We start from the raw sequence: 14255 nt of genomic DNA on the forward strand, positions 1-14255 counted from the left end.
AAAGGGCTAAATAGTTTTACTGAAAAGCCCGCTTGCTGTTAAAAAGAAGAAGAAGATGTTTAGAGGACGAGAGAATCTACTTCAAATAAATTATGAAAAACAATCAAAGTTCCGAAATTGTGCCAAATTCTAAATCAAATCGCTCTTTTTTGATAGTCTAAACCTATTTAAAACCTATTTTAAAGCCCTTGTGCTTTATACTCTTTTAGTTCCAGGACCTTACAAAGGGCGTTTATACCTACAACTCTTAAGGAAGAAATTTAAAATGATTCCTGGCTTTATTGATGTTTCACCAAATTACAGCTATAGTCCGCTTTAAATAAATAACAACGAAAAAAGAAAAGAAATTTAAAATTAATCCATCATCCCAGCAAAAATCAGATTAGCAGCAGCAGTGACGTCACCCGATGTTGCGTCTAAGGCTCGGAGGACTAATTCTTCATTAAATAGACCAAGTTCTTGCATTTGAGACAGCTGTTGTCCATACCTCTCACGTAAGGTGGCTACTGGGGTTCTGCCCCCCTATAAGACAAAATCAATATTTTAATACTAGATTATTATTAAATTTAAAGTATTTTAGCTTTGTTTAGAAATATTTTAAATAATTAAAACACAACCTCATGGAAAATTATGTAATGTTACATAAATAAACGTAATAGTATACTATTATTAAATAATGTTTTAATATTACATATTAAAACCCAAAAAAAAACATTTTAGATAAAATAAGAATTAGAAATAAAATTTAAAAAACAAAATCAAAAGGACAACGATCAAATGAAAAATTTGCGATAAATAACAAAACTAATATTTTGATAAATCAAGAAAATTAAATACCCCCCCCCCCCAAAAAAAAAATCCCCCTCCCTCACATAATGTTAGGGTGCTTTTAGTATATTGGTGATCTTCTATATTGAAGATTGACTGAATATAGAAACGTTATATGTACTTTAATATATTTAATATCATTTACTAGCTATCACCTACACAGGATCAGATTGAATAGTTGTGGGGCCCGACTGGATTTTTTTTTTTTTGCGGGGCCCTTTATATATTAAATATTTAAATAAAATATGCCTGCATAATAGTTTACGTACGTAGTGCAAAATCTCTCTAATGTAGGACTATCCCTATTAAATTAAAAAAAAAAATTAACATAAACTTTTACGGGTATCAGTTTTCCATATTATATAGTATATATTACATAATAATAAACAATGTTACTAAATATAATCCAACAATACAAACTTAAAAATAAATATATTTTTATTATTTGGGTAACTAATAATTTTTCTCTTATTGTCAAAAAAAAATTGCTTTAAAATTTCAAAAAAAAAAATTGGGTTCATTTTGATGGTAACGCGGGGTCCGATTGGGCCCAATCGCCTTTTATCCAACCCTGCAAATAATTATAGCGAAGAATTGAAAATAAAGAGAAGAGAGAACGATCGCACATAAATATTATTAAGTACTCAAGTAAAGGCTTGTGAAATACTGTCTTCTCATTATATTTACTTTAATCATTGAAACGCGTATCCTGGACCTGATTTGATTGGATCTTTGAGGTTGAACTTTTCAAGGTGACCGGAGGAGACTGACAATTATTTGCGCATATCATTTATGTCATATGTTGTATATTATCTCAATTATTTATATAACGCTTAGGCAGCTACAGTATGAATTTAGCACACATAGTAATAGCACGGTATTATTTTTTCAGAATCTCTAAGTGATAATAATTCGGATTTGCCGACGAGATAGGCAGAGAAAGAGATTTAAGGAAACTAATTCTTTTAAATTAACTACGTACAAATAACAGTTCAATAGGGATAAATCCTTTTATTAGACAGTGAAAACAATGACAAAAACTCTGGATATTTCGGTCACATACACAGTGACCTACGCCATGGAAAGGCAATGTGATCTACGAAAATACTTAACTTAATCAATTGACAAACAAAAAAAAATCAATCAAATAAACATAGCCACTACCAGTAGGTAAAATACCGTGTACACAGTGGCTTAACAAATTAATTCGCACAATCAATAACATAAAAATTAAGGCAAAAAACAACAAGAAGAAACAAACATCAAATTAACAATGAATCCACTTTTCATTTCGACTAAGGGGATCTTTTTTGTCCTGGGATTCAGAGTACCTAGAGTTGTCCGGAAGGCTATTCCAGAGAAATAAACAGCAGTAACCAGTAGTTTTCGCACAGCGATAAATCGAGGAAAAGGACTTCCCGCAGTATCGTACATGATTCGACGACACAGCTGAGCCATGAGCACATTGAACACCAGAATTTGCCTGCTTAATGATGGTCTGCTTTTGCTCATCGTTTCAGCAATCATGTACCAAATCTTAGCTCAGATTCTTTTGGGTCTGCGTGGTAACAGAACCCCCTTCCGGGCCACTGAAGGTTAAAAACTCGCACTCGGCAATTTTATCAGAAAGCCTGATAGATAAAAAGTCACTCTGGAGTTGATACAGGTTGTCTTGTAAATCTCACCCTGGATCTACTCAAGGTATGCTATGTCAGATAGGTCAGAACTATGAAGGAGAGTGAGATAAGGTCAAGAACCTCAGCAATTACATGCAAGGGCGTGCTCAAGCACAGGATTTCTGTCTGCCTAGCCTACAAGCCTGAAACGAAGATCAGCATTGCCGGTTTGGACTCATTCCAAACATTATACATACAATATACAATGTCTTCTTCAGTTGTTGCTTTTTTTTAAGAGATGGGATTGAAGCCCAAGAATCCAAACCCTTCATCCTTAGAAGAAAAAAATCCCCCTTCAAGGGATCACTGGAGGAATTTCGATGTCTCTACATAGTGGGAAACTATTTTAATATGTTTTATTTGCTTAAGATTCGGTGTATAGTAGCATTTTGCCAAGTTGAGAGCTCTTTAGCTAATGTATTTATTTCTGTTATTTCTGAAATGATAATTCGCTCGAAGAAAAAGAAGCGTTTTTGTCCCAGCACCTGAATAATTAACAAATCAACAACCTGGACTGTCATGTAAAACTAGACCCATAAGGGCAGCTAAAGCAAAATGGATTGGCAAATTGTCTGAAGCAATGAAAATCCAAAATGAAGAAAAAAGAAAAATGGGGTTAGAATATAATCGACAGCGGAGTCAAAACGTGCCAAAATTGAAAATGATAGTTATGATAATTTTAAATATTTTAAATATTTGCCACCCTTCCTTCACTGGAAGTATTGAATCCATCTCTCCTTTTCTTTCCAACTTTCTCTAGCTTTCTTTTCTGTTCTTCTCTGTTTTGAAAAGTGTTGTATAGTTCATTTTCATTTAATACTTTTTCATTTGGCAGAAAGTGTCAAATTGTCGTGTAAGAATTTCGGAGTTTCCACTTGCGCTTACACCTTTGTCCAGAAAGCCTTCACTGCTACCATATGGTTGAACTATAAAACATCTTTGATATAACTGTAGTGCGCATGTATAAAGGCGACATCTTTCTCTCTGAATCCATTAGCTCGTTAGCAAGAAAATGATGGGCTTCTACAAAACCAAGAACCTTCTGGAATCCAAGCTGACTATCCCCGAAGCGTCCAATGTCGAGCTCCGAGAAAATTAAATATTCATACATTTTGCTGAAGATGCAGGTGACAGTAACGAACCGATAAGTTTTAAATTCTTTTGGATCTTTCCCTTCTTTATATTTTTTCCCGTACTACGTCGTCTATAACGAGAAATACATGAATACTAAATATGCAAAAAAAAGAGACATCTGACATTTTGAAAATGAATTTCTAGAGAAATAAACGAAATAGAAATGTTCCAAAAAAGTTTTCCAGAAATGGGTTCTTCTGTCTATTAGATTATATAGAATTTAGAGTATATCTGCATATACTTGCATCTAGACTTTATCTATATCAAGTCCTGTTTCAAAGTGACATTCTTCTATGTAATTATCATCTGATAAATTCCACGCAACCCTATATGCATTGGCAATGCAATCCCTGGATCGTGATTTACAGTCATCTGAAAACGGGATAACAAATTCCATGTTTTAAAGACTAATTGTACTTGACTTGTCGGATATTCAACAAACATTGAATACAATTAAAATGCGTGAATCTGTTCCTGCGTAGATAATACAAATACAGATTCTTAGACTATACAGATTATACGCATTATGTCTATGTATATTTGACAGAAAAGGCCCCACGGGGCCATGGCCACACAAAACAAAAGGAAAAACAAAAAGAAAAATAACATGTAATGTCAAATAAAAGAGAAAAAGAACTAATAGAATCATTTTCAGGAGGGGGGGGGAGGGGGGTGGGGCAAAAAACAAATTTTTTGACATATATAGAAGAGGGGGGCCAAAACATCTTGGGGGCATTCAAATCCAGTACCAGGCCAGATTCAGTATTGTTATAACGTGAGATAAAGGGCGGGATAAGTTATCTATCCCATCCTAACACTCCCTCAAAGTTTCAACAAAATTCCCAAAGAACCGTCTGGCAAAATTAAAAATGAGCTTCTTATTCAGTCAAGAAAGGTTGAGCGGGAAAACTTAAAGGAAAGACTTAAATGGGAATTAAGGGAAGGTTTAAGATTTAAAGGGAAAGTTTAAGAAAGGTTAAGCACTTAGGTGTAGTAAAGTGTTTGTAGTAAATTATTCATTCCGTAATCATTTTCAAATCAATACGACCAGATTCAGTAGCTGTATTGAGATTAAGGGTGGCATAAGCTATCTATCCCACCCGCAAAATTAAGTTGCGAAATTAAAAATGAATTTCTTATTCATTCAAGAAAGGTTTAACGGGAAAATTTAAATGGAATTAAGGGAAATTTAACATTTAAAGGGAGACTTCAGAAAGGTTCAGCACCAAAGTGTATCGAGTCCATCGTTTTTGACAGTTTCTAAGCATTGATATCCAAAAATACGAAGCCACCTATCAGCCTAGGCGATAGGGAGATTTGGGGTTGAAAGACAAAAGTGACTAATCTGCCTAGAGAGGCCATGAGTTTTAGACGAAAGTCCACTCAATTCACAGTAAGCAAATGGGATTTTGGATTGGAATATGGAACCATCTCTCTGCCTAGGCGAGAGAGAGTTTTGGCTGAAAACTCAGACAAAGCCACGGGGGTGACGCGATGAACCGTTAGTCATAACTGACGGTGAACTCTTTTAATTATTTTAATTTTGAGTAGTTTTTGGATCACTTTTTTATCTCTATAAAAAATATATATAAAAAGAAAAACACTTCATATCAAAATCTCCGTACTTTAATTATGAATATTTTCACCTTAAAAAGCATGAACATAAATACGTAATCGGGAAATTTTACCTGACCCGAGCCAATACTCTAATTTAACTTCACGAATTTTTATTCGGGTTGAGTTACAAAAATATTTTATAAACGCAACACAGATCTGTTTATATGTATTACATTGTTTTTTTTACGATCCGTAAACAAATTTCCCGGTGGGGTTGGGGTTTATCCAAACTAGAGAATACAGGTTTTGAAACTGGAAAAACTGGTTAGAGGAAACACTGAATATCATTCTTTTTTCTTCATATTTCTGTCCAAGTTGCAATTACAAGTCTTGTATTCAAGATGTTCACTCTCCATCTTGTATTTAATGACATGGATTATTCAATTGCCATGCTCATCAAATTATCACATTTGAAGAGTCAAATTATAATCCAACATTTTATTCTTTAAGCAGAAAAACTGAAAGAAGCTTCGCAATATTCCTCAACTTAACCAGTAATAAAACAATTAAACTATCGGAAAATGTGGCTTGACCCAAGACAATACTCTAATATAGCTTCACGAAGGTTCTGCTGATCCACTTGAACGAGAATAGCGCAATAGATAGCTTCAGAGAACCAATGCTCAAACTTAACTAAACAAACATTCCGCTGGTCGAGTCAAAGGAGAGAGAGATTATGCAAGAGATGGCGTCCGAGTACCAATGTTCTAGCTCAACTGTAATCTCAACTTTAACTGATTTAAACTTAAATTAACTTAACTTTAGCTGTTAATTTAAACCTAAACTTTACCTCATAGTTCACTAAGTTAACCAATGCTATAATTGAACTTACCGAATTTTCTGATGGTCGGCTCACCGGAGACGGCGTCCGAGTCTGAGAACCACTGAACGCAGCACGAATAGCATCTTGCATCATTTCGGGAGTAACAACCGGTGGAGCAAGAGCAACGGAAGAAGAGCTTCTTGACGGTGTTCCTTGACTAGTTGAAGGCTGTGAATTTGGTTGATCTGAAATGAGAAATAAGTGATTTGAAACTGAAATCGATGGCGATTCCTCGTCAAAAACGTAAGAATGTTTCGGCGAGCAAGCATGGAATAAAGTATGTAAAAGCACCATGGACACTAAAACGAAATCTGATTCTTTTAAGATGAAACTAACATAACCAATTACCTCTTAAAAAATTAGAAAACCATGGAACTAGATTTTTCTAGTTCTGGAGCACCCTGGAACTAGATGACTCCACAGCTGTTGGAGTCATAAATATAACTCCAACAGCAATGGAGTCTTGGATTTGTCGATTTTCACAAATTGGTTTCTAAAAAAAAAAAAAAAAAAAAAAAAAAAAAAAAAAAAAAAAAAAAAAGTTTTCAACAGAAATTAATGAGCAACATTAAAAGTAAAAGCGAACAGAAATTGTTCCATATATGAGAGAAACAATTGTTCCACATATGTTCCAAATATGAAATTGTTCCATATATTATGTTGTCACAGTAAGACAAGTAAGAGTCATTCCACTGCGTAAGGGTGAAAATAAGCAAAAAACCATTAATTGGATATCAATATCTCTATTATTTTCCTGATTTAGTAGTAAAATCATTTTGGATGGTTATTCTCATTGGTATGGGAGTAATTATGAACATAGCAATTTCATTATGTGTATAGAAATTTAATAGTCAATCAAATGTTTTGACAACATCTAGTAGAGTCATCTTCGACTCCATACCTCCAAAGCTGTGGAGTTGACATATTTATTGACACACTTGACATACAACTAAGAAGCACTAAAACTGAGCTGTTTGCAACGTACATAAAAATTGTAAAAACACGAATTACAATCATTTTATGCCGTTAAACAGACCCGTGAAAAATGGAACAAAAGAATACTGACACCGCGTTCGGAGGCAGTAAACTGGTTCTAACTTGTTCTGTCTTCTGGTGAGTGTCTTCAGGGGTGCGTTCGGGAGGAGAATACACCTGTGTTTTGAGATTTTTAGAACATATTGTCCGAATTTGAGTACAAGATTTTGGCGGCGGTTATGGAGTGACTCAAGTCCCAGTAATTCAAGGACCTTTTCGTATGAAGTACAGCTTTCTCCCATCTTAATTTTACAAGCACGTATTTGTATGGCCTCAATATCTTGGCTTAGCCCGGGGTTTAACTAGACGCTTAAGAGTCCTACGGAAAGTAATAAGGAACGTGTATAAAAATTAGAAGAAAATGAGCGAAAGAATATATCATTGTCGAGATCTAGAAATGCAAGTTTTTTGTTTGCTGAGCAAACGAAAAACGCTGCCAAAAGTCTAAGCTATACAATTATATGGATATTATTAACATTATTCAAGGTTAAAAACTTCAAATTACTAGTTAATTGACTTGCCTAAAAAAACGTCTTTTTATAAAGATTAATTAAAAAAAACTTTTTCCACAAAATAAGTGATTACAACGAACAGAAATCACAATAATTAATCGAGTCAAACTCAAAACGAGCAGAAATTAACATAAGTTGTGCGCAAAACCCAATGCCTTCCCAAGGTCAGAACAAAATTTGCACTTTACTGAAAAAATATAAAGATTTTTACTTTTATAACTTCAATCAATCAAATAATATTAACATTTTGATTACTAAATATCAGTAGGCCTATATGTATATTAAACTGACAATGCACATTCATTTGTATTTTTTCAGTAAAGCGCAAATTTTGTTCTGACCTTGGAAAGGCATAGAAGTTTTGCGCACAACTTATGTTAATTTCTGCTCGTTTTGAGTTTGACTCGGTTAATTATTGTAGTTTCTGTTCGTTTTGGGTTTCATTTATTCATCAATGCTGATTTGTGGTAGTTTCACGTTTGGTAGATTATTTGATTTTATCTTTGCTCATTTTTGATTTAATGGAGGTTTTTACTTTTCTTTGAAAAAGTTATTTTGTGGAAATTTTTTTTTTAATTAATTTCTGTTCGTTTTATATTGACATAGTCTTTTCAGGGAAAAAGAAAATAATTCTTTAAATCTCTTCGTTTTTTTAGACTTTATAGTTTGGCCTGCTATTTGTATGCTGGAGAAAAATTTTCAGCAATTTTTAAAAGCATACACCCTTTTAAAAATCTGGACAATTTAGTTTCATACCTCCTCTAGTTGACCTGAAATGGAAAACTTGATACCATTCAATTCAATTCAATTCAAACTTTTTATTTCCTCCGAATACGAAGAGTAAAAAAAAAAAAAAAAAGATAATAACCGCTAATCAACAGGCCATAAAATTATTTTAAACTATATAACAACAAGTACGCAAAGGCCTTTAATAAAAATTACCACACAAATTAACACTTCATTCAATAGATAATAAATTAACACTTAAAATTAACGCTTCACAAATTAACACTTCATTCAAAAATTAAATCAAATAAAATAAATTAAGCTTCGTGCGCAGCTCTATATAAATTATGAAAAAAAAACATTTAATTTGGATAAAAATTTCTTTTGCTTTTTCTCCAAAACATCAACAGGGTTTTTTATTTTATATGTATTCATTAAAAAAGTATTTGATTCAGATTTAAAAAAACGGCAAAGGAACTTAGCAAAATTAAAAAATGTGGTTAGTACATGCGCAATATTACTAATTCTAAAAAACGGGAAAAACGATCAAAGCGACTGTATTATATACCCGAGCCAGTGATTTCCGAGAAAGAAGATCACGAAGACAAATTACTGCCCCGAAACTAGACGCTATTCTACTTTTAACTGCTTTAGAAATAGAAGCACGGCATAGAGCTGAAGTTGGTCCATAAGGGACACCAAGATATAAATAAAATTCCAAAGGTTTTAAAATACTGTCATAAATACGAACAGAAATTTCTGATTTAAGGAGATCATTAGCTTTTGGACCAAGAATTAAAAACTGACACTTTTCAGGGTGAAAACGAAGTCAATGATCACTAAAAACCTTTGCTAAAAAATCTACATTTTGTTGAAGTGACAGAAGCGATCGACTCAAAAGGAGTAAATCATCTGCGTAAGCAATCCACGACATAACATAACCTTTACCATAAATAAAAGTCAACTGAATTTGATCAAATAGCCCCGAAACAGTGATATTGAAAATCAAAGGAGAAATAATGCTTCCTTGTCTCAGCCCCCTACATAACTTAACATTATAATCACTAAACTGATTCTTCCACTTAATACGAATACGAGTAGAGCCATGCCACTTAAAAAAAAAAAAAAAAAAAAAAAAAAAAAAAAAAAAAAAAAAAAAAAAATTGATTTGGTTAACTTTTAAGAGCAGAAATGGGAAGTTTGGCGTCGGAGGGTGGGAGTGGAAGGGGGATTAGTAGCCCTCAAATAACTTTCGACTATTAAAAAGGGCATCAGTCCTTACTATTTTCAGTCGAATGAGCTTTTTTTGAAATTCCTAGGACAACTTCTTCGATTAAAAGTGCCCTGGTCTAAACAACAACAACAACAAAAAGTCACAAATTATACCCACTTCAATCTTTACTATAAAAATGTCAAGCCTTCCAATCACTTTAGACTATGTAAAAGGGCACTAGGCCTTTCGATTTTCAATCAAATGAGCCCTTTTGGAAACGACAACGCTTTCTATAAACACCTTATATGACAACCAGGGCATAAATTAAAAACCTTACCCTAAGGTCTGTTAGGGTGGTTGTCATCCTCTAAGACCGAGTTTCCAGAACTTTCAACTACGTTAAACAACATGGCTATCTCAAAATTTTGATTCAATGTGCTTGGGGAAATGGTGGGCGTGAGAGGGGTGTTAGTCGCCTTCCAATAACTTTCGACTATTAAAAAGGGCACAAGCCACTCCAATTTCCAATTGAATGAGCGCTTTTAGAAGTTTCTACAACAACTTCTTCGATACGAAGTGCCCTGCTCTAAAGGAAAAAATTATTAAATAATACATTGTGCCAACATCGTTCTTATATGCCCCCAGGGCATAACTTAAAACCCTTGCCCTGAAGGTTGTGGGGGAGTGTCCTCCTCTTTACTTAGTCCCCGTTTCTTGTCTCGTTCTTGAGTGTCCCCGTTCTTTATTTAGGCAGCGCGATCCTGCTGCCTATGATTTATACAACAAATTTCTATATAAACCGTATATGCCCCCAGGGCATAAATTACAACCCTTGCACTGAGGGCGCTGGGGGGTTATCATCCTAAAAGACCTAATTTCCAGAACGTTCAACTACGTTGAACAAAATGGATAACTCAAAATTTTGATTGAATGTGTTTGTAAAATGGTGGGCGTTAGAGGGGCGTTAGTCACTATCCAATCACTTTCAACTTTAAAAAAGGCACTAGACCATTCAATTTCCAATTGAATGAGCCCTTATGAAGTTTCTACGACAGCGCTTTCAATAAAAACCTTATATGCCCCCAGGGCATAAATTACAACCCTTGCCCTGAGGGCTGTGGGGAGGGGGTGTCATCCTTAAAGACCTAATTTCCAAAACTTTCAACTACGTTCAATAAAATGGCTATCCAAAATTTTGATTGGATGTCTTTGGGGAAGAGGTGGGCGTGAGAGGGGGTTAGTTGCCCTCAAATCACTTTCGACTATTAAAAAGGGCACTAGCCCTTTTTAATTTCCAATCGAATGAGTCTTTTTTGAAGTTTCTACGACAATTCCTTCTATAAAACCCTTATATGCCCCCAGGGCATAACTCAAAACCATTGCCCCGAGGGTTGTGGAGGAATGTCCACCTCAAAAACATATTTTCTATGAGGAAAACAGATACGCTGAACAAAATGGCTATCTCAGAATTTTGAATGGATGTGTTTGGGGGAATGATGGGCGTGGGGGGGGGGGGGCGAGTTGCACTCCAAAAAATTTCGAATATTAAAAAAGGTCCAAGCCATTTGAATTTCCAAACCAATGAGCCTTTTTCGAAGTTTCTACGACAAAGCCTTCTATAAAAAACCTTATATGCCCCCAGGGCGAAACTTAAAACCCTTGCCCCGAGGGTTGTGGGGGAGTGTCCTCCTCAAAATTATATTTTCTATCTGAAAATCAACTACGCTGAACAAAATGGCTATCTCAAAATTTTGATTGGATTTGTTTGGAGAAATGATGGGCAAGGGGTTCGATTTCCAATCGAATGAGCCCCTTTTGAAGTCTCTACGACGTAACCTTCCATGTGAAGTACCCTGCTCTAAAGTAAAAAAAATATTATATGGTACATTGTGCCAACATTGTTCTTAAATACCCTCAGGGCATAATTTAAAAACCTTGCCCCGAAGGTTGTGGATATCTATCCAGATAGATATTTTCTATCTGGCAATCAACTACGCTGAACAAAATGGCTGTCTCAAAATTTTGATTGGATGTGTTTGGGGGAATCATGGGCTTGGGGGGTGGGGGGGCTAGTTGCCCTCCAATCGCTTTCGATTATTAAAAAGGGGACTAGCCACTCCAATTTCCAATCGAATGAGCCCTTTTCGAAGTTTCTACGACAACTCCTTCGATACGAAGTGCCTGTTGAAGAAAGAAGAAGAAAAAAAACACATTGCGGCCACATAGTTCTTTACTTAGGCAGCGAGCGCGCTGCCTATGATTAAAAAGGCACTAGCCCTTTCAATGTCCAATTGAATGAGCCCTTTTGAAGTTTCTACGACAACGCTTTCAATAAAAACTTTATATGCCCCCAGGACATAACTTACAACCCGTGCCCTGAGGGCTGTGGGGGGAGGGGTTGTCATCCTTAAAGACCTAATTCCAAAACTTACAACTACGTTGAATAAAATGGCTATCTAAAAATTTTGATTGGATGTGTTTGGAGAAAAGGTGGGCGTGAGAGGGAGGTTAATTTCCCTCAAATCACTTTCGACTATTAAAAAGGGTCCTAGCCCTTTGAATTTCAAATCGAATGAGCCCTTTTTCAAGTTTCTACGGCAAAAATTTCAATAAAAACTTTATATGCCCCCAGGGCATAACTTATAATCCTTGCCCAGAGGGTTGTGGTGAAGTGTCCTCCTCAAAAATATGTTTTATATCTGGAAATTAACTACGCTGAACAAAATGGCTATCTCAAAATTTTTAGTGGATATGTTTGGGGGAATGATGGGTGTGGGAGGGGGCTAGTTGCCCTCCAATCACTTTCGACTATTAAAAAGGGCACTAGCCCTTTGAATTTCCAATCGAATGAGCTTTTTTTAAAGTTTCTACGACAAGACCTTCTTTAAAAACCTTATATGCCCCCAGGGCATAACTTAAAACCATTGCCCTGAGGGCTGTCGGGGAGTCCTCCTTTAAAAAATATTTTCTATCTGGAAATCAACTACGCTGAACAAAATGGCTATCTCAAAATTTTGATTGGACGTGTTTGGGGAAATGATAGGCATGGGAGGGGGGGCTAGTTGCCCTCCAATCACTTCCGACTATTAAAAAGGGCACTAGCTCTTTCAATTTACAATCGAATGAGTATTTTTTGGGGTTTTCTATCTGGAAATCAGCTACAATGAACAAAATGGCTATCTCAAAATTTTTAGAGGATATGTTTGGGGGAATTATGGGTGTAGGGGGGGGGGGCAAGTTGCACTCCAATCACTTTCGACAATTAAAAAGGCACTAGCCCTTTGAATTTCCAATCGAATAATCCATTTTTTGAAGTTTCTACGACAACGCCTTCTATAAAACCTTATATACCCCCAGGGCATAACTTATAACCCTTGCCCTGAGGGTTGTGGTGGAGTGTCCTCCTCAAAAACATATTTTCTATCTGGAAATCAGCTACGCTGAACAAAATGGCTATCTCAAAATTTTGATTTGATGTGTTTGGGGAATGATGGGCGTGGGGGGGGGCTAGTTGCCCTCCAATCACTTTCGACTATTAAAAAGGGTACTAGCCCTTTTAATTTCCAACCAAATGAGCATTTTTTTAAGTTTTTACGACAACGCCTTCTATAAAAACCTTATGTTCCCCCAGTGCATAACTTAAAACCCTTGCCCTAAGGGTCGTGGGGGAGTGTCCTCCTCAAAAACATATTTTTTTATGTGGAAATCAACTACGCTGAACAAAATGGCTATCTCAAAATTTTGATTAGATGTGTTTGGGGAAATGATGGCCGTGGGGGGAGGGGTTAGTTGCCCTCCGATCACTTTCGACTATTAAAAGAACTAGCTCTTTGAATTCCAATCAAATGAGCATTTTTTGAAGTTCCTACGACAGCGCGTTCCATAAAAATCTTATATGCTCCCAGGGCATAATTTAGAACGCTTGCCCTGAGGGTTTGGGGGAGTGTTCTCCTCAAAAACATATTTTCTATCTCGAAATCAACTACGCTGAACAAAATGGCTATCTCAAAACTTTGATTGGATGTGTTGGAGGGAATGCTGGGCGTGGGGGGGGGCTAGTTGGCCTCCAATCATTTTCGACCATTAAAAAGGAAACTAGCTACCCCAATTTCCAATTAAATTAGCCCTTTTCGAAGTTTCTGCGACGACTCCTTCGCTACGAAGTGCCCGGGCATGGAGAAAAAACAATACATATTTGTGCCCACAAGTAGTTGCCATCTATACTATGTTCAATACTATTGTGTCTGAGTTTGCATCTCTGCTGGTAACTTGAAAAAGTTTCTTAATTATTTTGGGGTCTTTTCCTAAAGATAGATTTTTTGTCAAGTAGTGTTGATATGACCTTCTCCAATTACTAGAACAAGCCCTTTTCCCTGGGTATTTTCACCAGCGCCATCTTTTTTCTCGGGTACATGGGCACGCCATCTATAGTATCAATTTTCTATAGCGCCGTTTTTGATTTCTTATCGCTTAGAAGCGTACTGGAAACTAGAAGAAGAGGGGAAGGAGCCTCCTGCAAGCGACGTATTGTACCCTCTGGTATTAAGTTACCCGTAAATATTGGGGGACAGTTGAGGGGGTCCTTACACTTCCCTTGTTCCTAGGTTCCTTCATTCTGTATGTATTCAGCATTCGGTGCTGATGGCGTGGACCGCTGGAATGCTCGTTTATTGTCTTGTTCTGAATTTTGT

At 35.9% G+C, this 14255-nt stretch overlaps 1 protein-coding gene across 1 annotated transcript in view; it reads right to left on the reverse strand.

Annotated features, from left to right (window-relative positions):
• Positions 1–261: 261 nt before the first annotated feature.
• Positions 262–14255, reverse strand: part of LOC148943117 (ubiquitin-like protein 7) — an 80874-nt gene continuing 66880 nt past the window's right edge. Inside the window, exons 7-8 of the mRNA XM_089102091.1 lie at positions 6088–6263; positions 262–522 (exon numbers count right to left, since the gene is read on the reverse strand). Coding sequence (XP_088958217.1) covers positions 355–522; positions 6088–6263 — 344 coding nt within the window. The 3' untranslated portion in view covers positions 262–354. The remainder of the gene's footprint in view (positions 523–6087; positions 6264–14255) is intronic.

This window comes from Artemia sp. Qi Xiang Cuo, chromosome 16 (genome assembly GCF_049724085.1).
Source record: "Artemia sp. Qi Xiang Cuo chromosome 16, ASM4972408v1, whole genome shotgun sequence".
In the NCBI taxonomy this organism is placed as follows: domain Eukaryota; kingdom Metazoa; phylum Arthropoda; class Branchiopoda; order Anostraca; family Artemiidae; genus Artemia; species Artemia sp. Qi Xiang Cuo.